The sequence below is a fragment of the Pteronotus mesoamericanus genome, unplaced genomic scaffold (genome assembly GCF_021234165.1).
Source record: "Pteronotus mesoamericanus isolate MK-2021 breed Mesoamerican mustached bat unplaced genomic scaffold, CSHL_Meso_final contig_20, whole genome shotgun sequence".
Lineage (NCBI taxonomy): Eukaryota > Metazoa > Chordata > Mammalia > Chiroptera > Mormoopidae > Pteronotus > Pteronotus mesoamericanus.
Genome location: NW_026555085.1, coordinates 63,726,854 through 63,752,943, shown reverse-complemented (window position 1 = coordinate 63,752,943; position 26,090 = coordinate 63,726,854). Strand labels below are relative to the sequence as shown.

General features: G+C 43.7%; 1 protein-coding gene across 1 annotated transcript in view; it reads right to left on the bottom strand.

Moving 5' to 3' along the window:
* Positions 1–26,090, bottom strand: part of LOC129066904 (coiled-coil domain-containing protein 162-like) — a 63,790-nt gene that overhangs the window by 23,336 nt on the left and 14,364 nt on the right. Inside the window, 4 exon segments of the mRNA XM_054568639.1 lie at positions 8,249–8,369; positions 9,550–9,688; positions 10,603–10,832; positions 14,113–14,268. Coding sequence (XP_054424614.1) covers positions 8,249–8,369; positions 9,550–9,688; positions 10,603–10,832; positions 14,113–14,268 — 646 coding nt within the window.

The window sequence follows — 26,090 nt, the reverse complement described above, 5'->3', positions numbered from 1 at the left end:
TCCCCTGTCAGCTATTGCCTCATTTCTTTTCTCCCTTTTCAGCAAAACTTTCAGAATGACATGTCCAACCTTACTGTGTGTGACTTCTCTCAAAATCCTTCTTAAACTCACTTACCCACCATTCCAGTGAAACTGATTTCTCCATAAACACCAACATGAGAGCAATACCACCATGTGACTGCAACATGCCTAAAGCCAGTGGTTTTACTTGACCACCAGCAACATTTCATACAGTTTACCATTTCTTTGTGCTTGAGAAACTTCCATCACCAGACATGGGACACCACTCTGTCCTACTTTCCCCCTACCTCAGTGTTTGTTCCTTCTAGGTTCCTTTTACTGGTTCTCCTCTCCCGCTCCCCACTCCCACCTCTTGACGTGAGAGTGTCCTAGGACTCAGCCCTTGGTCCACCTCTTTTTATTGATGATCCCTTGGCTCTCTCATCTAGTCTCTCAGCTAAATAACATCCATATGCTGACCACCCTCCAATTTAGACCTCACAATCACTTGGCATCTCTCCTTGGATGTCTAAAAGGCATTTCAAACTTCGCTTGTGCTGAATTAAATTCCTGATTTTTCCTCCCCAACTTGCCATCTCAGCTGACGGCAATTCTGTTCATCCAATAGCTCAGGTCAAAAATCTTGGAGTTACCATGGATTTTTCTCTTTCTCCATAAGCAACCTATTAGTGACTACTTCAAAAATATACCCAGGGTCCAACCACTTAGTGCTTTCACTGCTCCCAGTCTTGTCTGAGCCACCTTGCATGGACTGTTGGAATAGCCTCCCAACCAGTCTCTCCCTTATTTCACCCTTTCTTCCTTCACTGTCCAGTCTCCAAATAGCAGCCAGAGAGATTCTATTAAAATATAAGTCAGGTCATGGCACTCAAAACCTTGGACAGGCCCCCCCATTACATTCAGAGTAAACACTGAAGTCCTTGCAAGGCCCCGCGTGCCGAGCTCTCCTTTCGCCCGTCCTCTTTGACTTCCTCTCCCGCTCTCCCTCACACTCTCCGTTCCAGCCACACTTGGACTCTGCTGTCCCATGAATATGATAGGCATGCTCTGCTTAGGGACTTCACAGGGGCTGTGGTTCTGTCTGCAATGCTCTTCCTCCAGATACCCATCGAGCAAATTCCCTCGCTTTCTTCAAACTTCATTCAAAACGTCACTGTATCAGTGAGTGAAGTCTATCCTGACCACCCTATTTCACGTTGCCACGTACTGCCTTCAAATCTCCAGTCGCACCATTCTCCTTACTCCACTATTTTCTTATTTCTTATGTTTATTGCTTCTTGTCTCTCTACCCCCTTTAGATGATAAACTCCATGAGGGTAAGGATTTTTTGCTCCACAACAGTAAGGATGCATCCCCAAAACAGTGCCAAAAATACAGAGGCCTGGAGCACTGTATGTGCTCAGTAAGTAGGTATTGCAAGAGGAATGATTAGTATATGCATAAAAAGCCCTGAAACAGTACGTGAAAAACAAATTCAAAGTGGTTACATAGGGGGTGGAAAAAGAGGGTCAGTGGTGGCAACAAGACTTCTAAATATGTATTTTTAATATCATTTTGAGTTTTGAACCAGGTTAAACAAATAAAATCAAATTTAAAAATAATATGACAACACTAGAACAATGGATGTATGTCAACACTCAACTTACATATGGAAGAGCAAACGCACACGTGTATGTTAGCTGTGTGGGTAGCTCCTACCTCCTCGCCTCGTGCATGGCCCCCCAGCTGTCTTGAAACAGAGAGAGACGCAGAGGGTCGGAGGGAGGAGACCGGCCCCGCCTCACTCTTTTTCTGTGGAGGGTGCTGGCCACCGTCAAGAGCACATAAAGAGCCCCTCCCTGTCCCCAGCTCTTTCTATTTTCAGATGAGATTTCTGATTCACATTTTCATTTTCCTGACAGGAGACTCAGTGCCGATATGAGGAAGCATCTAGTGCAATCTTCCCAGAGACGTGCTATGACAGAGCAGGAGCCTCTGGCATTTGCACTTACTATGTTATTTACAGGGGAGGTGGCCTGTTTTTGAAAATGGGATTCCCTGTTTCTTCTACAATTGTCTACTTTCCATCATAAACAAATACATCTGATTTTGCTTTTCCTTTTGGACAATAAAGGCAAGCAGACATTAAAGAGTTCATGTGCCTAGAAGTTCGCACTTTTTAAGACGTTTAAGACTTACAAATCTAAGCTTCGACAAGACAGAGCTCGTGTGTACTGCAGACAAGGAACTGGGTACTTTTCCCAGGAAATTTTAGGGGCAGATGTCTGGCTCAGAGAGGCCTGGTGAGGGACCACATCCATCACATACTTCTTGTTTGGGGACAATCACCTGTAAAATACCCACAGGACTGGTTTGGGCTTCAGCTCTGGGCTTAGCTGAAGGGGAAGTATTTTCCATGCGTGCTGAGAAATCTTCTGAGCATGCTTCTCATGAGTTCAAGTTCAGACATGCATCTGCATCTGTAGGCAGGCAGGGAAAGCCAAAAAGAGCAGAATTCATCCAAGAGAAATAATTCCTGGCTAAGTGGAGTTGGCAGTCTCTAAATGTGTCTCATCGACAGTAAGTGTGGTCTTGGCTTCTTTAAGATGAGCAGTTTTTGACAGGAGCATGGCAGTAGGCGGGAGACAGCACGCTGGGGGCTGAGTTAGGGTTTTGTTCTTCCCTCTCACTCTGTTCCAATGTCCTTTTTTTAAATTTTTTTTTATTGTTGTTCAGTGATAGGTTTCCCCATTCCCCCCCGCCCCCACTTGCTCTCCCCTTCCCTGCCCACCTGCCATGTTCCCATGTCCTTTGCCTGCAGGAAACTTTAACTTTTTGGTGGCCAAACGACTTCCACTTTCTCTGAACATGCTCTGCACCCCTCCCCCTGCCCCCGTGTAGCCTCCTCCCTCTAGGAAAGGCCCATCTTCTTCTTTGCTGATATTTCACTTCTCTAATGCAGCCATCAGCCCTCTGTGCCTGAGTGGCCCCTGGGTCCTAAGCTGAGGCAGAACTGAAACTTAAAGGCAAACCAATCAAGGTTGTTTTCCCAACCAGGAGGAGCAGACCCCCAAAACATGGGCAGGTTGAAAACCTTGTTGCTTCAAGCTTAGGTGTGTACTTTTACTCTTGCGTTTCTCAAACTGCTCCCCAGAACTCTAGTTCCGTGAGTTGATGACAGATGTCCCCAAGGGGAAGAAAGGGTTCAAGTGGTCAAATAAATTTAAAGAACATTTCGTACTCTCTCTTTCTGCCCTGGAGATTTATAATTCACCGTAGGTCAGTAAAGTCTCTACGAAAGTCTGGAGAAAAGAAGTCTTTTTAACATTGATTACTCCAAGTTTCTCAAACTTATTTTGACAAAAAACAAACAAAACCTTTTCCTCTCAACTCCTGCAAAATATGGTAGAAAGCCTCTTATCTAAAGCAATTGAGCTTAAGAGCTGGTTGTTCAAATCAAGAAGTCTGTTATACGAGAGAATGCTTAAAAAAATCACATATGCTATCTTACACATTTTATTTAACTTAAAAATACACCAATATGCAAATATTTGCCACTCTTATTCCATAAAGCCTAGGCTTTTCTTTGTATATACCCACTAACTGGAGTCCTGTGCCATCTTTCTTCTTTAAACTGTGACACTTGTACATGGTCTACAATCTCTAGTGTTCTTTAGTTTGTTTCTTTCCTTTTGAGGAGAAAAAATGTAGACAATAAAATAACCCAAATGCATCATTTTTGAATAAAAGTGTTAGGTTCACAGAAAAATTGAGCTGACAATACAGAGAGTTCCCATACATCCCCTGCCCCCACTCCCAACACACAGCCTCCCTCAAAATCAACATCCCTCACCAGTGTGGTCAACTGTTACAACTGAAGAACTACACTGACATATTATTGTCATTCAAAGTCCATAGTTTACATTACAGTTCAGAAACTACGGGTTGGACTAATGTATAATGACATGGGTCCCCCACTGTAGTATCATACAGAGTAGTTTCAAGGCTCTAAACCCCTCTGTGCTCTATTCATCCTTTCTCTTCTCAAAACTCTTAGCAAGCACTGATATTTTTAATGTCTCCATAGTTTTGCTTTTTCTTAAATGTCATATAGTTGGAATCATACACTATGTAGCCTTTTCAGATTGGCTTCTTTCACTTAGTAACATGCACTTATTTTTCCTTCACATCTTTTTGCAGCTTGATAGTGCCTTTCTTTTAAGTGCTGAATAATATTCCATTGATTGGATGTACTGCAGTTTATTCATTTCAACTTAGTTTTTATAGAAGAGATCTCTTTCTTTTTGTACTATTTCATTGGTTTACACAATATGAATTAAATTACTCAAACACAATGACAAGTACAAGTGGCAAAACAGGTTTGGAGCAAACAATGATCAATGACACTAGGTAAATATATACAATCCAAAGTGATTAGTGAGCACTTTGCCTGCTTGTTCCGGAGGCAGGGGAATGCTTCAGGTAATCCATGAGCCCGTTCATAAAGTGGGGGTGTGAGAACTTTGCGTGAACATGTTGAGGGACTTGTGTTCCAGGACACACTGCTGGGGACATGCTGGCCTAGACCAAGCTCTCCTAAGTATTTGGATTGTGCTGCCCTCAAGTGAAACCTATTCATTCACTGACCCTTAACATACGTGTGTTTATGTATGTATAATTTCCTACAATATTATCACTGGCTAATATTACAAAGCACGATGTACTTAGAGTAAGGGCCAGCAACAATGAGAATGAACCTCAATCCACATTCCCAATAGTTCCCTTAATCATTCAATTCTTTTGTCTGACTTCTTAGCAGTTGTGATTAGTTGGGTTTTTTTTTAACCTCATAATATGGCTGTTGATAAGGCACATTTCATACCAGGATTAGAACTATCACCTCTATTGTTTCTTCATATTTACGTGTGGGTTGCCTCCCCACGATCACTTTAGCATCCTTCAGGGTGGAGTGTGACATGTGACTTCTTACCTATATGAACTTAATCTACTTAGAAGTTCTAATATTGTCTTTCCACACTCGTGGGATATATGTACTCTACTGTGGAGACTACTGGCCTTATAACTGCTCGGAGAAGTTTAGAAATCAATTAAAAATGACTTCATTGCTAAAAATGTCACAGATGGAGAAGGGCAGAGCCCCTCTGCCTCAGTGGGGCCCATCTCCCTGCCAAGGCGAGCCCTGAGGCTGAGCGGGGACAGCGTGAGTTTGGCCCCCACAAACCGGCAGCAGATTCAGCGTGGCTGCCTCGTTTTCAGAAGCTCACTGATAAGCTGAAAACTCAGTCAGACAAGATTAAGCTCCCAGACAAGGCAAAGTGGAGGGAAAAGAGATAGAGGGAAGTATCAAGGGTGCATTTCTGACAGGTATAAATGTAGACACCTCAGTCAGCCAACAGGGAGAGAGGAGACCTCTAGGGAAGGACAGGAGCCTGTGATGTCCCCTAGTTTCAGGCTCTTCATTTCCAATTCTCTCTGGAGAAACTCCTGGCCCCAAGCTAACCTTGACCACACAGAGTGGTCTTGCATGAAGAAGTGGCCCCTGTTGAAAGCCCCATCCACTACAGCTGCTTCTTGCTGCTGAGATGAGCAGGACTTGGTTTCATCACCTTCTTCAAAGGTATCCAGCCCACAGAGGTCTTAGGAAGACTGAATTGAAGAGATAAACATAAAAGCACGTGTGGCAGGCAGTGGGGACTCTGTCACTTGCATGGAGGGAAGTCAGGACAGGAGGAGACCCAGACCTCCACAGGAAGTCATACTGAACAGACCAAAACCCAAACCCAAACCCAAACCCAAAACACCTTCACCATTAGCAGTCATCTTCAAAGTTTCTTGAGTACAGAATCTCAATTAGAATTGGCCAGTATACGCCAGCCGAAGTAAGGTGATAATATTGACCTTGACACCATTAAAAAGAACTCTACCCCGCCCCTCTGCCTGACTCCCAGCAGCCCCGTAATAAAGGCCCTTTCCAAGCACAGCTGAGACGCACCCTGCAAGGGGCAGCACACTGCACAGCTGCACAGCAGAGACGATTCCTCTCCAAGTCTCCTAAGAATTATGGCCCCTGGCGTGCAGATGGCTGCACCTGCCTCTTGCTTGTGGATTTGCTCCAAGGGAGCCGCCTGGATGCAGCAAACTCAGCACAAACAACAGGGGCTTTGTGTCTTGTTAAATGTTCTGTAACTGGAGCTCAACCACACTCAGCTCACTGGTGACTTGCAGAGATGCCTGGGGCGGAGTGGGGGCGTGGCTTGCCCTCTCCCGGCACAGCCTTTTCCCAAAGCCCTGTTTACAGAATTCAGTCACTTTGGAGTACCGATAAAGTGACAGTGGCTTAGGTTGAGGACAGAGGTTATTCATAAACATTACAACCTGTGGATGTTGCCTCAAGAGGAAAACCTAATTTATTTTGCTAGTCAGATAACTCCTCAGGAGATCAAATGCTGTGGATTTTCCTACAGAATTAATAGGAGTTAGGACTAGACATTGCAGTTCAGACAGGATAAAAATGCAGGTGTTTTTGTTCAAAAAGCAGGAAAAAAAGTACCACTATAGGTACTAAAAAGTAGAGTTTTCCTGACTATCCCAGTCTCTCTCTCGACCTGCCAGAGTGTCATTTGTTCTCAACATTGCTCACTCAGGCATAGGAATGCTTGCAGGTCAAGGTCGGCCCTGGTGGGCTCCCAGGGACGCCACCCTGCAACCGGCTGCATGAGTGCACGTGGTCCACCAGGCACAGGACACAAGTCTTGTGCCCTGGCTAGGGACAGAGAAGCTGAGCTGGGTATATCCCCTTCCCACAGGCCCACTGCCCCAACCCACTGTAGATGGGCCACCCCAAGGGTATTTCAACCTCTGTACTGGGATATTTAAGGTACCCAGGGATGGGCAACAGCTTGTCCCCGCTGAGTCACCATCAAACACACTGCGCTGCTGTCAGCCTGGGATCACTTAGACACTGCCAGGTATACACACCCCACTCCGACCTTTGCCAGGCTCAGGCCCCCTCTGGGGAGGGGGGCTGCAGCGATTGCTGAGTGTGGTTGTTGAGGGGAAGTTCAGAGGTACCCTGGGTGACAGAGAGCTGAGGAACAGGCAGCTGAGAACCCCACCTGGCAAGGTGGGAGGCAGTCAGAGGTGGGACTGAATGTGAGCCAAGGCTCCATCGACTCATCGACTCACCAGAGTCATTTACAAAGCAGAAACTCTAAGTTAAAATTAGGAGTTTCAAGGTGGCACCCAAAGAGCATTAAACTCCAAGTGCCCCTGAGTTCTGTGTGAGGGCACACTGGTCATGAGGCCATGAAGTGACCCTGACTTTAAGATTCTATTTATTTTGAGAGAGAGGGGAAGGGAGGGAGAAAGAGAGAGAAAGAAACATTGTTCAGTTGCCTGTCACATGCCCCCAACTGGGGACATGGCCCGCAACCCAGGCATGTACCTTGACTGGGAATCAAACCATGACCTTTCAGTTTGCAGGCCGACACTCAATCCACTGAGCCACAACAGCCAGGTGGCCCTGGCTTTAGATCTCAGATTAAAGGAAATTATTTTGATTGCCTTCCCACCCTATGTGTATGTCATATATGTGTATTATATACCTGTATATATGGAGTCAGAAAAGCTTTATGTGTTCCCTCATTTCAACTTTATTTCAGTTAGAGTTAATAAGCAGAGTTGAGACTAAAGTTAACGAATGTTTTCTATTTATGTATTTATTTATTTAAAAATTTATTTTTCAATTATGGTTGACATACAATAAAAGTTTTCTATTTTAAAAGCCCTTTACGTGGAAGGAAATATATCAAAGTGTTAATAGTACTTTTCTCTGGGTCAAGATGGTAAAAGGTAATTTTTGTATCATTTTCTGGACATTATAGAGTTTTTTACCCTGACTATGGATATGTGGATTGTTTTTATAATTAGGAAAAAACAGTAAATGTTATTTTTTAAAAAATCCTCACCCAAGGTTATGTTTATTGATTTTTAGAGAGATAAGAAGGGAGAGAGAAAGAGAGAGAGAGAGAAACATTGATGTGAGAAAGGAACATTGATCAGTTGCCTCTTGTACATGCCTCAACAGGGACCGAACTGTCTACCTAGGTATATATGCCCTGCCTGGGGGTCAGACACACAGACTTTTGGTGTATGGGACGACACTCCAACCAAATGAGCCACCTGGCCAGGGCAGTACATGTTATTTTGTGAGATAATCATATTTTACCTGTAGGGAGAGTACGCTGCTCCTTGGACTTTTCTGACACAACCAGTGTTATCTCTCTGTTAACTTTTCTTAACATCTCCTGGATGATATGAATTTCAAGATTTTCCAGAAGTTTCTGAAGCTAGAGTAAGCAGTCTGAGAATCAGCCTTCACTTTAAGTTTACACGTGAGGTTTGTAAGTCAAACTCCTGCAGAGGGGCCTTGGGCTGGCCCTGTCCTCCAGCTGCCCTGCCCGCGGGGAGTTAGGAAGGGTCCCTGCCTGGGGCTCCCAAGTGCTTCTGCGGGGGGGGGGGGGGGGGGGGATGGGGGGGTTAACTGCACCTCTCTGGAGACCAACATCTTTTCTTCCTGGCCTACATTCTGACTAATAAAATACAACCCTTTTTGCCAAGTTCCATTAAATTGCAAAGTGCTCAATGTCTGAGGTGACCTCGTGTTCTGGCGTCTCTAAATGTGGCCATGAATTTTGTGATCTGTTATTATATGAGAAGCCCTCAGGTCTGAAACTTGATTTGGACACCGAGGAAGATTTCATGAGAAGATTTAAAACTCCATACACATGGCCAAGAGACAACTCTGTTCCAATAACCGGGAGCCCTTACCTTGGAGAGGACACGTTGCTTGGAACTGGTGTGTGTGTGTGTGTGTGTGTGTGTGTGTGCTGGGGTGGGTGGGGCGCCGAATTCCCCTTGATGTTCAGTAGACACGCATCTCGGCATCAACACCCACAGAGCTTGAGTCTTTGCTCCTCTGTCACAGTAAGCACAGCTACCTGGAGCCTGGGTCCCCAGACCAAGGTGAACAAACACTTGTGGAAACAACTTCTGCACATAGATCATCTAACACACACCAAACAGGCTAGTGCCTAAATAGTGTTGTCTTATTCTCAGAAAAACAATCACAGGAGCTATTTTAAATATTCCATTTCCACGGGTGGGTGTATTGGGGTAGGATACTTATGTGCTGGATTTTATGTTTAAGATGCTAGTGATTATATTTCTTATCCTCACCTTTTTTTTTTTTTTTTTTGCTATGGTATACCTTAATTTGGGGAAACTAAAATATGAAACTCTAGACTTATATTAATAGTTCTTAGACATTAAGTGGTAGTTATTAGCTTATTCGAAGCCCCACATGCCTTTAGATACTTAGTACCCTCTGAGCCGGTACAATGATTTACAAGCCTTCAATTTACACTTTGCTTCATAGAAAAAAAAACAAAAAACAAACCACTATTTGGGTATATCTGTTAATGGCATAAAGGAAAATTTTAAAGCCAAGTTCAAAACACTCCTGCATACCTGCTGAGTTTTTATTTCAATTTCTGAAGCTCCTTTTAGGGGAAGAATAGACTAACCACTTACTATAAGTTCTTCAAATTCATCTTCTTTCCCCATCCTCCTGGTTAGAGCTTTCATGCTTGGGCACAAAATGTCAGTTCTATTAAAAAAGAAGAAATTACAAACAAACATACTTTTTTTCTCATTAGATTCTCTGACAATTACTTTCATTCATGTTCTGTTTCCTGCCATCACATAGAAACCTTCCAACCCATTACAGACACTCTCATCAACATGTATATTAACTACATCTGCCATTCCCTTAGTCAGTATTAAATCCTGAGGCCTTTTCCCATTGGGTACATTTAATTTCCGTCTCTATTTTTCAAAATACTGACAAGTCTCATTCCCTAGTAAACAAGGAAGCTGACTGTTAATAACTCATACAATACACAATTCAGACTACCCCACCAAAGTGACCCTTCTTGTGCTCAGCAAGGTCCTGTGTGGTGAGGAGGAGCTTCGTGAATGCTTGTTGGACGAAGGGCACATGGACGAAACAATGTCTTTCTTGCCAGCTAAGTCCTCTGAGCCAGGGCTTAAGTTGGGAAAGCCCCTCCTTATCCTATAGACCTAATAATATCTCTGTACCATATATACCTCTGGCTGCCATGCATGAAGCTCTCAGAGACTCAGCACTTGGGTCTAATGGGGCAGAGAGTGGGCAGGAATCTGTAGGAGCAGCATCTCCCCACCCAGTGTTCACTGGGATCTTATGAGCTAAAAAGCTTAGAGTCAGCACTGTGGGGACACTTCAGCAGCACAAGTTCTCAGGGACATGACTCTGGGTAAACGATATGCAGTGCTGCCTAGTGTTGCCAGAGCTGTCCCTGCAGTCAACAGAACCCAGCTTTTCCTGTAAAGCACTATCTGTAGAGACACCGTGCCCAGCTTCCTCTGGGCTCAGTGGGGCTGGCCATGCCAGGAAGCGGGAACCAATCTCACCCCCAGAGCAAGGGGCTGCAATTTGCCCACCCCTAGGTTCACATGAATTTCCACCTCCGCAACACTCACCCGTAGAGCTCAGAGGACTGCTTGTGGAGAGAGGCAGACTTGATGTTCTGGCCTTGCAGCTTAAGGTGGCCCCAGTGCTCCTTCGGCACTTCCAGCTGCTTCCACAGCACCAGAAATGACCTCAGCAAAGCAAGGGCCTTCCCCGCATCGCACGGGCCTCCCTGAAGCTTGGGGGCCTCTGGGCTGCTCGGGAGCGGACTTCTGAATCCTGGCGTTCTGGACAAATTTGGCTAAAAGCATTACAGAAATTCTTCCTTACTGATCAAGGGCCCAGACAGATAAACTTCCACCTGCAGGCCTAGCAGAGTGAAGTCTCTGGAGAATGACTCTTCTCCCCAGGAGGAGAGGTTTACAGACCTGCAACGCACGCAGGGCTTAGAGAGGGAAGTAGCCGTTCCTGAGCGGACAGGAGAGAAAGGCCTCTGCATCAACTTTCGGCTCGAGTCTTGAACCACTTATTTTTGCATCTTTTTTACTTGGATACTAACATTTTGTTTCCCTTTCAAAAGTTAAGGTTTTTGTGTTTAACCACTGCATTCGGGAAGGTGCTTTTCAACACACTCAAGATGTAACTCCCCATATGGTAGAGCAATAACATAAGCTTCAACTGGGAACTCTAGCCATTGTATGGGCAAGGAAATGGAAACTTAAGTTTATCTTACTTCCTGTTCCTTCTATCATCTTTTAAAAGTTAGGCAGCGAACATATCTCTGAATTGGAATTTAATATTCCATATGCAATATTTAATATTAAATATTAAATATTCGATATGCAATTTTACTTTAAAATTATGATGTGCTCATTCGTTGGTTTTTCTCTTAAATAGGTGTTTGTTGAGAGGCTGCTAAGAGCCCTGGAGGGAATGCAGGGAAAAGGGGTTTCCGGTCCTTGCTCTCCTGTGGCCAGTGGTGTAAGGGCCAGTCACCCAGAGGATGACAGACAGAACCGGGACCTGTGTCCAGGCCCTCAGTCTGACAACAGCGGCTCAGTCGCAGGAAAAGGAGCTTCCCTTTGCAGACAAAGACAGCAAATCTGGATCAAGATGTTATGGCACAAAGGGCCGTAGAGAACAATCAGGTACTAGTGCCTTAGACGCTCAAGTTTCCTGGGTAGGAACAGGAAGAGCTGCCCAGCGTAACTGGATCCTAGAGCAGTACTATTAAGGTATTTGAAGAAAGGTGTAGCTGCCAGAGGAGGATTGGTCCGAGGGCCAGGTGGCAAACACGACGCGAGCAAGAGTGAGCTCCTGGAGACGGCTGGCGTGCCCTCAGCCCGGTCGCCGACCTCCTCAACTATCGGGTAATCCATGCGTTTTTGGATTTATTTTACTTTCAGAAACGTTTTGTCCCATGAAATCTAGGTGGTGGCCCCAAATATCCAACAGACCAAGGCCAAACATGGTGACAGGAAGCAGCAGCCTATAGGCCACATAGTTGGTCCCTCTGCTCAAAAATCCCCAAAGGGCCTCTGAGAAACCCAGGGCCCTAGGACTACTGCTTTAAAAGCCTCGAGCTCGTTCTTTACTTTCTCTTTGGAATCTTAGAGACTGAAGCCTAAGAGATCGCAGAACTGGTAGCATAGCAGAAACAGGAAACCCAGTAAAAATTCCAGTGTTTCCTGTTGTCTATGAACTCTATTTAAGAGTTCAATACTCTTAAATAAAACAGATCATAGACATAAAACTAAAATAAATAATAATTTTAAAGCAAACCTACCTGAATATAGAGTTGACACTTGAACAACATGGGAGTTAGGGGCGCCGACCCCTGTGCAGGTGGGAATCCCAGGGACATACAGGGCCCGCTGCATATTTATTGAGAAAGCCCACACATAGGCGGGCGATTGCATTTTCAAACCAGTGTTTTACAAAAGTCAATTGTATTTATATTAAGAGAAGTCTTCTCTTCCTGTGTTTTAAAGGATGGGAGAAGGAACAGGAGACAGGATGTGAACCTTATAGGACTGCGACTTGGACTGGACATGTAGATTTTGGAGTCATCACATGTAAAGTCATCAAAGTCATAAAGGCAGGGAGGCGTGCCGAGGGGGAGGCGTGGAGCAGCACAGAGGATGAGCGTACGAGGGAGCTCCAGGGCCAGACTCTCAGGTTGGCATCTGGGTGACTTTGGGAGCATCATTTAGCCTTTCCAAGCCCTGGTATTATCCATAAAATGAGAATAATGGAAGTACCTACCTCATGGAATTATTGTGAGGATTAAAGAAATCAATAATTAATAAAGCACTCTGAACAGATCTCAATCACAGCCAATAGCAGTATTCACAGTATTTGGAACCAACTTATTGACTAGGCACAGAAGGCATAATGCCTAGGGCCCACAAAATGTTTTAATTTCCTTTAAAATTAGAAAAAACATTTAGGTTGAATAAAATATTTTAATATGTGATGTTAATGTATTTTTCTTTTCATTCACATTGTTGTAAACTGAAACTTTGCATTGTTTTTATGGAGGAAGGGGCCCACAAAGACAACAGTGCTGGAGCCACGGCGGTCAGGCAGGCACTCCATCCACTGAGCCACGCCAGCCAGGGCTGAGCCACGGTGGTCAAGATGCAGCCCTTGTAGTGGCAATAGTGAGACAAAACCCGAAGAACATTTCGGGGCTTGGCTGAGGGAAGAGAGTCTACAGAGAAGTCTGAGAAGGCACAGCCAGCAAGGTCAGAGCGAAACTAGGAAAGAGCTGTGCTTTGGGAGCCAAGGAGAGGCTTCAAGAAGGACACACTGTGTCAAATGCTGCCAAGAGGTCAGGTTGGAAAGGGACTGAAAAGCACCCACAGGATTTAGTGACAAGGACACTGTGTTCTTGATAATGGTGGTCTGAGTGATGAGCTGGGGAAGGAGAGAGATTGTGGTGTCTGAGGAGTAGATGGAAGGAAAGGAAATGGAGATGCTGGTGCATGCATCTCTCAGGAAGTTTAGCTCTGGAAAAGAGGCTTTTTAAATAGGGGCACCAGCTCACTTTCCCTGTGTCCCGACAAGTCTCTGGTTCCCAGGCACATGCAGAATTGTTTCAAGTTATGATACCAGGTGGGCCAGTGGTCCCTGGTACCTTAGAGTTCAGAGGGACAAGGCCAAAGGAGGAAGAGCTTGCCTAGGAGCCCACAGGCTGGTTGAGGGAGGAAGACTGGGGCCCAGGTCGCAGATGTTCACTCGGGTCCTTCCAACTCTGGTCCTAAATGTGTGGCTCACAAGGAAAAGCAGCCAGCAATAGAGTATTCAATGGACCTCTCACAACCTTCGCTCCATTTTTTAAATTAAAAGAAATGGATATCTCACTAATCATAGGACTTACTGTGAAAGAAAATACTTTGGAGTGGTTTTCACAGGCCCATGCTGCTTCACTGCTCCACCTGTGCAGCATTAGCACAGTCCTAGGACCTGCTGGGAGAGGCGGTGGGACAGATGTGGCTCTCTAGTCCATCCCCAAACTAGGGAGGCCCTTCAGGGCAGTGTAGCATCAGCCAAGTATGTAAACTGTTCACCAAGAGTACCTGCGTATCTTTGTCTAGTGTGACCTGCCAGCCTGGGGGACCCTCTGTGATCATCTGATAGTTACTCAGAAGTACATCTTCCATTAGCAGCTGCATGCCCACCAGCTCTCCATGGGCCACCTTGAGGTCACGGTCACTCAGCCTACAGAGGCACAGCTAAAAATGAAAAAGACTTTTAGAGTCTTTTGAAGACTCCTATGTATCATTTACACAGGGCTTTGAGGGGAGAAAACTAGGAGTAACTGTGTTTACAAGCCCTGCCCTCTCAAGTATTAAAAAAATTCCCTAATGATTAGAGTAACATTTTAAGCTCAAAGTCTTCTTGGAACATATCAGACTCTTGGACCTGTGTGTGGAAATCCAAGTTTCCCAGCCCTGATAGTGTCTGTACCTTGTGAACGTATAGTGTGAGGCCAATTTTCCTATAAAAATACAGATATAAACCCATGCATGCGCAGGGAAAATACTGGCAAAAATAAGCCAAAAGGTGTGAACTGTGTGTCCTAGTGGGAGGCTATGATTTTTTTTTAAACCATTCTTACCATTTTACTTTAAAAAAATAGTTTTTGACTTACGGAGAACTTTGCGCATATACAAAAGCAAACAGAATAGTTTCCACCACCCAGCCCCAAGCGCCATCAACCTGTGGCCAGTCCTGCATGATCCCTATCACTCCCTACCTCCATATTATTTTGAAGCAAATTTATGATTGATTTTAATGTTCTTAATTTTTTCTGTATTTCAAATTTTTTTAAAATGAAAACAATATTTGCTTAAATAACCAGGGGGAAAACACATGATTGAAAAAAAGCCTTCTTATGAATTCTGCTTAAAGAGTTCTCTTTCTATCACTATTCGTAGATGGGTCAGGAGTCACACATCTCTAAGCTGCCAGCCTGGGTTCTTTCCCACAGGCCCCAAAAGTGGCCAAGAATGGATGGCCTTTCTTTCAGGTCATTACTGGCCAGGGGAATTTCAGCTGAGTTTACAACCAAGGCTGATACCAGCTGAGACCATGATTCTCTTCTGATGGAAGAAAGCATGACTCACCTTGCCAGGGTTGGGTTTACGCCTTATAATAAAACAACCGTATCTCGTAAATTATTCCCCACTGGCTCGGGTGTGGAAGATCTGACTAATAGACTCAATGACACTTGCTTTATGGTCTGCGTTCAGTTACTTCTGGGACAAGTGGGGAGACCAGTCCTGCCTGTGTATTTTATTCCAGGGTATCTGGGCTGCTACTCTGATTGGAAATGGTCCTCCATCTTGCAGAAATGCTCTCCAACGGAACAGCACAAGTGCCTAAAAGAACCAAATAATAGACATGGTAATGCTGTACTGTCTTCATAATAGACATCCTTATGAGAACAGGATAACTGTATCTGCACCCCAAAACTCTGTGGGATAATTTACTTATTATATAGAAGTAGTTCTTGATGTCTAGTTCCTAATGATGTAGAGGAGAGTGTAACAATCTTATTTCATTAAATTGATTTTTCAGAAAGTGGCTAAACACAGAACGGTCTTCTGTATAACTAGTCGGCACAGTGTTTGGAAGTTCCAGAACAGTATAATACCAATATGACATATTTACAATCAACAAAGAAAACTTATTCAAATGTTCTCAATACTAGTAATCTTAAAAATTTGTCCGTAATCACTGTTGTGATTCTTTCTAGGTAACAGTTCAAAATCGTTTCCATGTTACATGGGGGCCTCTCTCTTCTCCACATCATTGTCCAACAGCCAAGGCATCCCCTACTGCTTGTGGTACCCAGCAGTCAGACCCCTGGGCTTCCTGAACCTGGATATAGTGGGCCTGTCCATCTGACCCCACATGATACTTCCAGACCTGTTACTGGCTTCAGACAATTCTTACATTTGGAGTTGATTCGGGTGGCAGGGGGCAGGACAGCTGCATCCACCTAGTCCCAGGCAACACCCAAAGGCAGAAGGACCAGACCCAGTGTTCATGGTCCAACCTTGTCTTCTGGATCTAAGAGAGGGTCAAGGCTTGGGCCAACAGCCATTGTCCTGTAGCTAGGGAAGGTAGAAGTGTGGGACTTCCATGGGCTCGATGGTGGCATTACTACATAAAAACACTAGGATGAAGGTTTTGGAGTCAAAAGGTATAGGTCTGCGAGGTGGTTGTAAAGATAATGTCCACAAATTCTTTGTTACTCTTCCCATTTAGAGGTGGAACTTGGTTCTTTTCCCTTTAAGTGTGTTATGAAATGAGTGACTTCCTTCTAATGAACAGAATATGGCAAAAGTGATGGAATGTCACATCTGAAATCAGGCAATGAAAAGACTGTAACCTCCCTTTTGAGTTCTCTCTCTTGCTCTTTCCTGAGCTGTTCACTCTGCGGGAAGTCATCTGCCACGTTGTGAGGAAGCCCATGGAGAAACCCATGTGAATAAGCCTGGGGGTGGCTCTTTTGATGCCTCCCAACAGACGTGTGAGGGAGCTTAGAAGCACATTCCCCTCCAGCAGAGCCTTGAGGCGTGGGCCAGCACCTTATGCAGCCTCGTGAGAAATTTTGAGCCAGAACTACTCAACTAAGCTGCTCCCAAATTCCTGAGCCTCAGTAACTATATGAGATAATGAACATTTATTGTTTTAATATGCTACATTTTGAGGTAATTTGTTATGCAATCATAGATAACTGATACAGTTTGTGAGCTAGCGCTGCCAATGACTACCCAGCAGTCAGACCCCTGGGCTTCCTGAACCTTGAATTCTTTAGTTGGAGCAGGTGGGTAATATTGTTGGTGCCTAGGAGCTATAATAGTTGCCAGGATTACATTTGACAACACATGTTGTAAACAGGGTTAAAAACTCAGCTGCTGACCTAATTTATGCATTATCAATGCCATCCTTGTTGTTTATTAAATGAAAAGGAGCAAATGTTGGTTTTGCTACCAGCTGTGAGCAGATAAGCTTTGCCCCAATTAGCCTGTTGAGCAGTTCGGAGGCAGAACCCTACCTGGGAATAATCGCAGGCCCGGGGGGCCTGACTGCTCCGCCAGGTGAGTGAGGGGGAGCCAAGCAAGACTGCAGTGCGTTAGAGCTTGGAGAGTCCATGCGACATTTAAACCAATGAAAACAAAGGGGCAAAATCCCCTATGCACAACACACCTTTTAGAGGTATATAATACCTCTCAACACACCTGGAGGCTCTGTGGATCCAGCGTCAGGGGCAGGCTGAGCTATGAAGCAAAAACGCTCTTCACCAGAGAGTTGCTCAGCGGTGGCAGCCCATGGTACAAGCCGCCTGTGACAGACTGGTAGGCAGCAGCATTTCCAGCCGTCAAAAATGTTCTTCTACCGAGAAATGAAGGGAATCTCATTAAAAGTAGTTACTTAAGCTACTCAGGCTCAAAACTTTCTTCAAAGTTACTGTAGCAAGACATTTTGAGATATTAACAGGTTTCTTTCTCAGCATCCTCATCCCTCACCCTTTCTTTATGCTCACCCTTCACTCTCACGATTCACAGCCCTCAAGTGAAAGGCACATGTGCTCTAGACCAGTGGTCCCCAACATTTTTGGCACCAGGGACTAGTTTTTCCACGGATGAGTGGGGGAGAGGGGGAGGACAGGAGGCGGCGCTCAGGTGCGGGGCTTCCCTCATAGCCCAGTTCCTAACAGGCCATGGACCGGTACCAGTCCACGGCTTTGGGGTTGGGGACCTCTGCTCTAGATGACCAATGGCCAATAGGACGTTCTGCAATGTGGAAGCATTCTGCATTTTACTGTTCAAGGTAGCGACTGGCCACATGTGGCTGCTGAGCACTTGAAATGTAGCTACTGCAATTGAGGAACTGAATTTTAAATGTTATTTCATCTAAATCAATATTAACTTACAAGTTTTACATTAAATAGCCACATGTGACTACAGTATTGGACAATTCAATTGGTGCCCTAGAATAAAGATATCAATTGTTCTAGGGCAACAATTTTTTAAGACCAATAATTGAGACAGCAATTCTTGATACATAAAAGCATATTTTAAGGTAAGTAATAAGAACCTGGGGTTTGAAAGAGAAAGATTTTTACTTTGTTTTCAACAAAACTTGGTTTTGCATATCATGAACCAAAAGTCCTGAAGACTAGAGCATGAAATTTTTACCATAAACTGTAGAGAAGGAAGTATGCATGATAAATTACACTGACTGTCTTGCCCAAAAGGAAAAAAGAGTTTAGCAAGCAAGGAAAAATTGTTTCTAGAGCTTAGATCTAGTGGATGCCCAAGAAAAGACCCTGACACAGGATGAGTGAGGGGGAAGGGTATCTCAGAACAGAAAGGGCCTTCTGCCTGGGTCCTCCATGACGTGGCCCAAGCCTTGCATAAATCAGACATAAAAAAGAAGGACATTAACAACGACTAAGGGAGAGGTTCGCACTGAATGAAATGAGGCCGCCTTGCAGAGACTGGCAGACACTCAAAGCGTGGGGGAGTGCCTGTGCCCCCACACACGGGTGTGCGTGCAGGGTGCTGGGTGGCAGGCCAGCCAGGGAGATCTGGGGTGGGACCAGCCAATCAGTCACAGAGATAGGTGAGGTGGCCGCTGGTCCCTGACTGTCGGGATGATTTATAAGCGCTCCCAGGAACGTGGATTGATTACCTCTGAGAGGAAGGAAGGAGAAGACACGGGTCGTGTGAGGCTAAGAATTAAGGTCCATTATTATGTGCTGCCTTGGCCTCTGGTAAAATCAGGAGGGCCTTGAATGGTCTAAACACAGGTTCCCCTCCTCACTCTGCCACCAAAGGACAAGCGCAGTCCCTGCTTATCCCTGAGTGGTGGTTTCAGCTTCCTGGTGGATGAGAAAGGGGTGTTGTAATCAATCCTAAATTTCTAACTGGGAGGGTCATGGTGGGTATTCACGCCCCAGGCTTGTAACTTCTTTAGTGGGTTTTTAAGCCAGCCCTCTCCGAGTTCGCGTATTTCTAGGCTAACACACCTTTGAAATGCCCCCTTTCAGGCCCCTCTTTCTGAAGTGTGTAAGAGAGCGCTTCATCTCATCGGCTAGCCTGTAATCCAATCCCTGTCTCGCTTTGCCCCACCTTCCTGTAATCTCCCTTTGTTCCCTTCCTAATCTCAAATGCAGAAACGAAACTGGAAACTGTTATTCTCCAGAGCATTTGAGATCTTGTTTCCCAGCATATGTTATTATTTGAATTTGGCTCAAATAAATTCTCATAAATTCTCTACAGGTTTGGACATTTCTTATTTTAGACCACAGAATTATTCAAATGAACCAATCATATCCTCCTGTGGGAGTCAGGTGGCACCACATCCTTTTGATGCACAAAGTCTGCCTCCCGCAGCCCCGGGTTTTTGCTCCGTTCCCAAGTGCAGATCTTCTGTGGCCCTGCATGGTATGCAATGTCTCCTTCCCTAGGGCTGTGAGTACTAGGTGACTGATAAATTGCTGTTATCTCATCTGTCCAGTGTCTGGTGTCATTGGGTGCCCCCCACCCCCAACCCTAGTACCATCCCCACAGCCCTAGGGCAGAATTCCTCCCTTACCAACAGAGCAAGAGGCAATTATAATAAAGGAGAAGGGGATAATCTTGAAATAATTGAGTTTAAATGTCAAACTGACTTCTTTTAAAATGTGAATGTGGCTGAATGACATGGAATTGGAAAATTTAATCTTTGTGCACAGCAGAAGTAGGTGCTTATGAACTTAAGTTCAAAGACAGATAGAAGAAGCTCTATATTTGCACATCAAATCATGTGCTAGTGCAAAAATCATACTACCTTTTACACATTTTAAAGAGAATTAATAAAAGATAGTTGAGTACTGATATGTACTGAGACAGTGGATAAAATTATTGGTTTATCCTGATAGCTCAAGGATGGAGCTTGGAGCTGCTTAATGGATATGTCAATATCCAAACCTGTAGAGAATTTTTATGGGTTTATTTGAGCCAAACTGACAAGATCTCAAATACTCTGGACAATAGCAGTTTTTCATTTCTTTTTACATATTTGGAATTAAGAAGGGAAGTAAGGAAGATTACTTAAAGGTGGGAGAAAGAAATGTAAGGAAATCTCTGACTGCATTACAGGATGCTTAACAAGATTCTGTGCTCTCCTAGGGTGGTTACACCTCAGAGAGGTCTGAAAAGAGAATTATTCAAAGATGTGTTAACCTTGATGCACAAGAACAATGGACAGGTCTTGCTTAAGACAAAGACAAAACTTTTACTAAAGAAGTTACAGGCCTGGGCCCTGGCTGGTGTGGCTCAGTTGGTTGGACCATCATCTTCTAAATTGAAAGGTCACGGGTTCAATTCCAGGTCAGAGCACATACCTGGGTTATGGATTTGACCCCTAGTCCAGGTGCACGTGCAAGAGGCAACCTCGATGTTTCTCTCTCACATTTATGTTTCTCTCGATCTCCCTCTCCTTTCCTTCCCCTCTCTCTAAAATTAATAAGCATGTCCTCGGGGGAGGGAGGGTAAAAAAAAGCTTTAAAGAAATTACACCCACCATGACCTGCCCAGTTAGGAATTTGGGGTCAGATTTACCTGTGAGATTACTGTTAGTCACTTGAATTTGTCAAATTTATTGCAGAGCCCCTTTTTTGATTCACAGATATATAAACATTTTCTCCCATTTCTCGTATTTTTCACATGTCCTTAAAATTCTCAATGGGCCCTGCAAAGGCACCCATGACTCACTCAACCCACATGTGTCAGTGATGCATCAAGCACCTACTCTGTGGGCACCGTGCCAGAAATGTCTGTGATTCAAAGATGGGTCTGACCCTCAGCTGGTAGCGCCCTGTGGGGCAGAGTTCGTTATCCAGCTGCTTCTGGCCTTCCAATTTAAGAAAGAAAGAAAGAGAAAAAGAGAGAAAGAGAGAGAAAGAGAGAAAGAAAGAGAGAAAGAAAGAGAAAGAAAGAAAGAAAGAAAGAAAGAAAGAAAGAAAGAAAGAAAGAAAGAAAGAAAGAAAGAAAGGAAGGAAGGAAGGAAGGAAGGAAGGAAGGAAGGAAGGAAGGAAGGAAGGAAGGAAGGAAGGAGGGAGGGAGGGAAGGAGGGAGGGAGGGAGGGAGGGAGGGAAGGAAGGAAGGAAGGAAGAAAGGTAGGAAGAAAGGTGGGCCAAAATGGAGTCACCTTTGCCAAAACTTAATAACTAACCTAATTGCAGTTTCAGCCTGAATTTTAACTGATCGATCTGTAATTGGCTGATCAGGGCTAATGAGAATCTGCTTGCTAAGACCCTCCGCTTTCCCCCAAGGGAAGGTGTCCTTGCCTGGAAGGACCCACTCTTGATTTCTTAATCCTGCTTTCTTCCCACTGTCCGTAAAAACCTTCCAGTTTTGTATGTCTCTTCTGCGTGCCCTTCTAGTTGCTATATAGGATGCTTCCCGATTCATGAATTGCTTAACAAAGCCAATTTGGTCCTCAAATCTACTAGGTTGAATTTTGTTCTTTAACATGTAAACTCCCAAGGCACTTTCTACATGCACATTTCTCTTATGGCACTCATAGACTGTATATATTGACTTAAAACAATGGTACCAAAAGACAAAATATTCTAAGGGAAACGTTCTTTTCCACCCAAATCCCGCACAGCGTCCCGCACAGACTCTCCCTGGGTGGCCCCTTTCCTGTCACTCCTGTTCTTCTCGCTCTCCAGTCCACAGGGTTCGCTCTCTCTCAGGAATTACCAGGGTTTGCCAGTCTTAAATCGTCCCCATGGCCCTGCCTGCTTATTCAGGCCTCAGCACTCTCCTTGCTCCTTACCAACGTGACCGACGCTTTCCCATGAACCCTTGGAGGGTGGGAGGGGACTCGCCTCCTGTTACTAGGACCTGTACCAAACTCTGTTTCCCTGAGTCTCTCCTGTGTCTCCTCTTGTGGCCGCACCTGACTAATCGCCACAGAAAAGAACACGGAACGCTGACGTGCTCTCTTACCCTGGCAAGTTTATGCGGAACTTTGTAACTACCAAGTGCTGATGTGACAACAATTCCTGGCAGTTTTAGAGTCCCAAACACAGCTTGTGTGCATATTAGGTCCATTACTTTATGGGTTCTTGGAGACGATTTTTAAAATATTAATACAGTTCAGATGTTAACCTGACTGCTACTCTAAGCTATAAAACCATAAACTATGATACAATCTTTAGAGAGACCAGAATCAAATTATAGGCACCACCATTGGTAGCATCGTTGGTTATCCTTTTCCTCACTTTCCTAATTCCTCAGTCTAAGGTCGCTGTCCTTCACAGGGACCAGCTCCCCTCTAACAACAGAAGTGTTTATTAGAGAGCTGTACAATGTAATGCTATATAAAACAAGGGTTTTTTTTAAACTTATTTTTATTGTTGACACTGTTACAGATGTTCCCCCCCTTTGCCCACCTTCACTCAGCCCTTGCCTGCCCCCCTTACATCAGGGTGGGTTTTTTTTCAATCCTCACCCAAGAATATGTTTTTATTGATTTTAGAAAGAGAGGAAGGTAAGGAGGGTGGGGGAGAGAGAGAGAAACATCGATGTGGGAGAGAAACATTAATCAGTTGCCTCCTGTGTGAGCCATGACTGTGGATCACACCCGCAACCTAGGCATGTGCCCTGACCTGGGATTGAAGCCACAAACTTGTACTGTACAGGACGATGCTCCAACAAACTGAGCCACCCAATCAGAGCTCTCTCAGGGTTTTAAGATGGACCCTAAATTTTTAGCACTAGGTTCTTTTCTATTTCCTCCTTCTGCCTGGTCCACATATTTCGAAAGACTTTTCTACATCCATTAAGCATTTTCTTATTTTTAACTCAAAGCCACATCAGCCTCTAGCCCAAACTCTGAGCTGCAGGAAAAGATGAAGAAACATGATATTAAGGAAGTACCAGGGCTCTGGAGTAAAACAAACTGTATACATTTAAATTCTCCTACAACATGCTATGTGACCCTGGACATGTTATGCAATTTCTCCGAATCTCTGTTTCCTTAACTGTAAAAAGAGTAATTTCCACCGGGTTAGTTTATGGTGGGAACTCAACCAGAACAAGTTCCTTCTCCCCCTTATTTCACTCAGCTCTTATGCTTCCAGTTAAAAAGAGGAGGAGCTCGACATTTTCCTTACTTGCAAAGTTTTTAGGTAAATTTTTTTTTTTGTCACATTCAGAAATGTTGAAAAGAGCTCATGAACCCCTGTGACAACTGCCTCAGACCTCAGTGGCTTAAGCCCAGCCTGTGACTTTACGAGGGTGGGTCTAATAAGAGCAGCTGCCTGCTGCACACAAGATACAAGGAAACCCGTCTGCAAGAAATGCCGGCTTGTTGTTTGTGCCAGTGGCACCTGTCACCTGCTGGCCCCTGATAAAGTCAGGTCACCCCAGAAGCCCATTAAAATACCAGAATAGATGCATCAAATTTTCCAAACAGTTCTGCCACATGCCAGTTGTCCATGAGCAGACAAAAGCAGTCAAAGGTTTCCTAGAACATCAATTGTCTTGTGCGTGAGAAAACTAAACATAGCAAACTGGTGCAAACCAGGGAATTCAGAGGGCATATACTAGAGTTTTCCCTGGATGCGAGGATATCAAAAACAAACAAACAAACAAACAAAAAAAACAAAAAACAAAACCCGGTAAAGTGGCCTGCGGAGGCCAGGCAAAAATTGTGACTCAAGACACTGGAGACCAAGACCACGGTCATGAACTAGGCCCAGCTCACATGAGGCCTTCTCTGTCTTTCCCAGAAATCCCCCGGTAACTCTGAAGCATGCTTTAATATCTGCATGGGTTTTTTTTAAAAAGATTTTTATTTTTTTTAATGTTTAAGTCATGTTTATTCTATTGCAGTTGTCTCAATTTTTCCCTCTTTACCCCCCTCCACACACCCTACCCCCAACCCCCGCTCCCACAGTCAATTCCCACTCTGTTGTCCATGTCCATGGGTCATTCATACATGTTCTTTGTCTAGTCCCTTCCCCTTCTTTCCACCATTGTCCCCCCTCCCCATCCCCTCTGGTCACTTTCAGTCTGCTCCATGTTTCCATGCCTGTGGTTTATTTTGTTCTTTAGTTTATTTTGTTTAATAGATTCCACTTATAGGTGAGATCATATGGTATTTGTCTTTCACTGAATGGCTTATTCACTTAGCATAATATTCTCCAGTTCCATCCATGTTGTCGCAAAAGGTAGGAGTTCTTTCTTTCTTTCTTTCTTTCTTTCTTTCTTTCTTTCTTTCTTTCTTTCTTTCTTTCTTTCTTTCTTTCTTTCTTTCTTTCTTTCTTTCTTTCTTTCTTTCTTTCTTTCTTTCTTCCTTCCTTCCTTCCTTCCTTCCTTCCTTCCTTTCTTCAATGCAGATTGATTTTATTTTTTTAATGTCAAATTCAATGATAAAATATTTAAAAAATTTAAAACCATTATGAAGTCTCAGCAATTAAAACATGACACCAGCACATAAACAATCAAGTAGATCAATGAAATATAATGAGTATTCTGGAAACAAATGTATATATCTATCTAACAAGGTAATATATGATTAAATTGATATTTCAAATCAATGGGGAAAATAAGGCTTATTCAACAAATAAGGTGCATGGACCACTATTACTTGAAATAAAACAAATATAGAGCCCTATTTCACACATTATACAAGAAATATTCAGGTGAGTTAAAAATCAATACGTTGAATCTAAGGAGTTTTAGGAGAAAATACAAAATAATATTTTTCTTACCCTGAAGTAAAATATTCAAATCCAGAAGCTATAAAGTAAAATATTGACAATATGACTATATTAAACATTTAAGACTCTATAGTAATATACATATAAAAAATTAAAGGACAAGTAATAGAATAGGAAAGTTTTGTAACACATCAAAAAAGGGTTAATAGGGTTTTTTTGTTTCTTGGGGTTTTTTTAGGGAAAAAATTTCAACAACCTTTAATCAATAAATGGATAAAGAATTTCAAAAAGTCATTTAAAGCTTTTTAAAATAATAGAAATAGGCAAGAAATATACACAAATAGGTTTAGTTTCAACAAATAATGAGGGAACAATTAAAACAACACATCATTGTCACAATCAGATTAATAAGCATTAAAAATATTGGTAATATCAAGTATTGGTGACTGTGAAAGTAATTGGATATTCATAGATTCTTTTTCTTCATCTTCTTAAAGCAGTCCCTTTAGCGTATTTTGTAATGCTGGTTTAGCAAAGGTGTATTCTTTTAGACTTCTTTTGTCTGGGAAACTCCTCCTTTAATCTTCCATTTTAATTGAGAGCCTTGCTGAGTAGAGCAGTCTTGGTTGCAGGCCTTTGCTTTTCATGACTTGGAATATGTCTTGCCATTCCCTTCTGGCTTGCAGTGCTTCTTTTGAGAAGTCAGCTGCTAGCTGTACCGGGGCTCCCTTATATGTTACTACCTGTTTCTCCCTTGCTTGCTTTAGGCTTCTGTTTCTCTTTTATATTTGCCATTTTAATTATGATGTGTCTTGGAGTGGGCCTCATTGGGTTCCTCTTGAATGGTACCCTCTGTTCTTCGTGAATTTATGTGACTTTTTCTCTCCTCCAATTAGGGAAGTTTTCCATCATGACTTTTTCAAACAGGTTCTCTATCCCTTCCTCCTCCTCTTCTTCTGGTATCCCTATAATGCAAATATTGTTATGTTTCAGGTTGTCCTGCATTTCCCTCAATGCCTCTTCACTCTTTTTGAGCCTTTTTTTCATTTTCTTGCTCTTTCTGGGAGCTTTTTTCTACCTTGTCCTCCAGCTCGCTGATTCGATCTTCTGCTTCATCTAGCCTGTTTTTGTTTCCTTCTACTGTGTTTTTCAATTCAGAAATTGTATTCTTCATTTTCTCTTGTCTCTTATTGACAGTTTCTATGTCCTTTTTCATGCTGATATTGTTTGCAGTAAGTTCCTTGTAGTTTCCCTGCAGTTTTTTGTAATTCTCTCTGAGCTCACTGAGCTCATTGAGCTTCCTTAGAACCATTGTTTGGA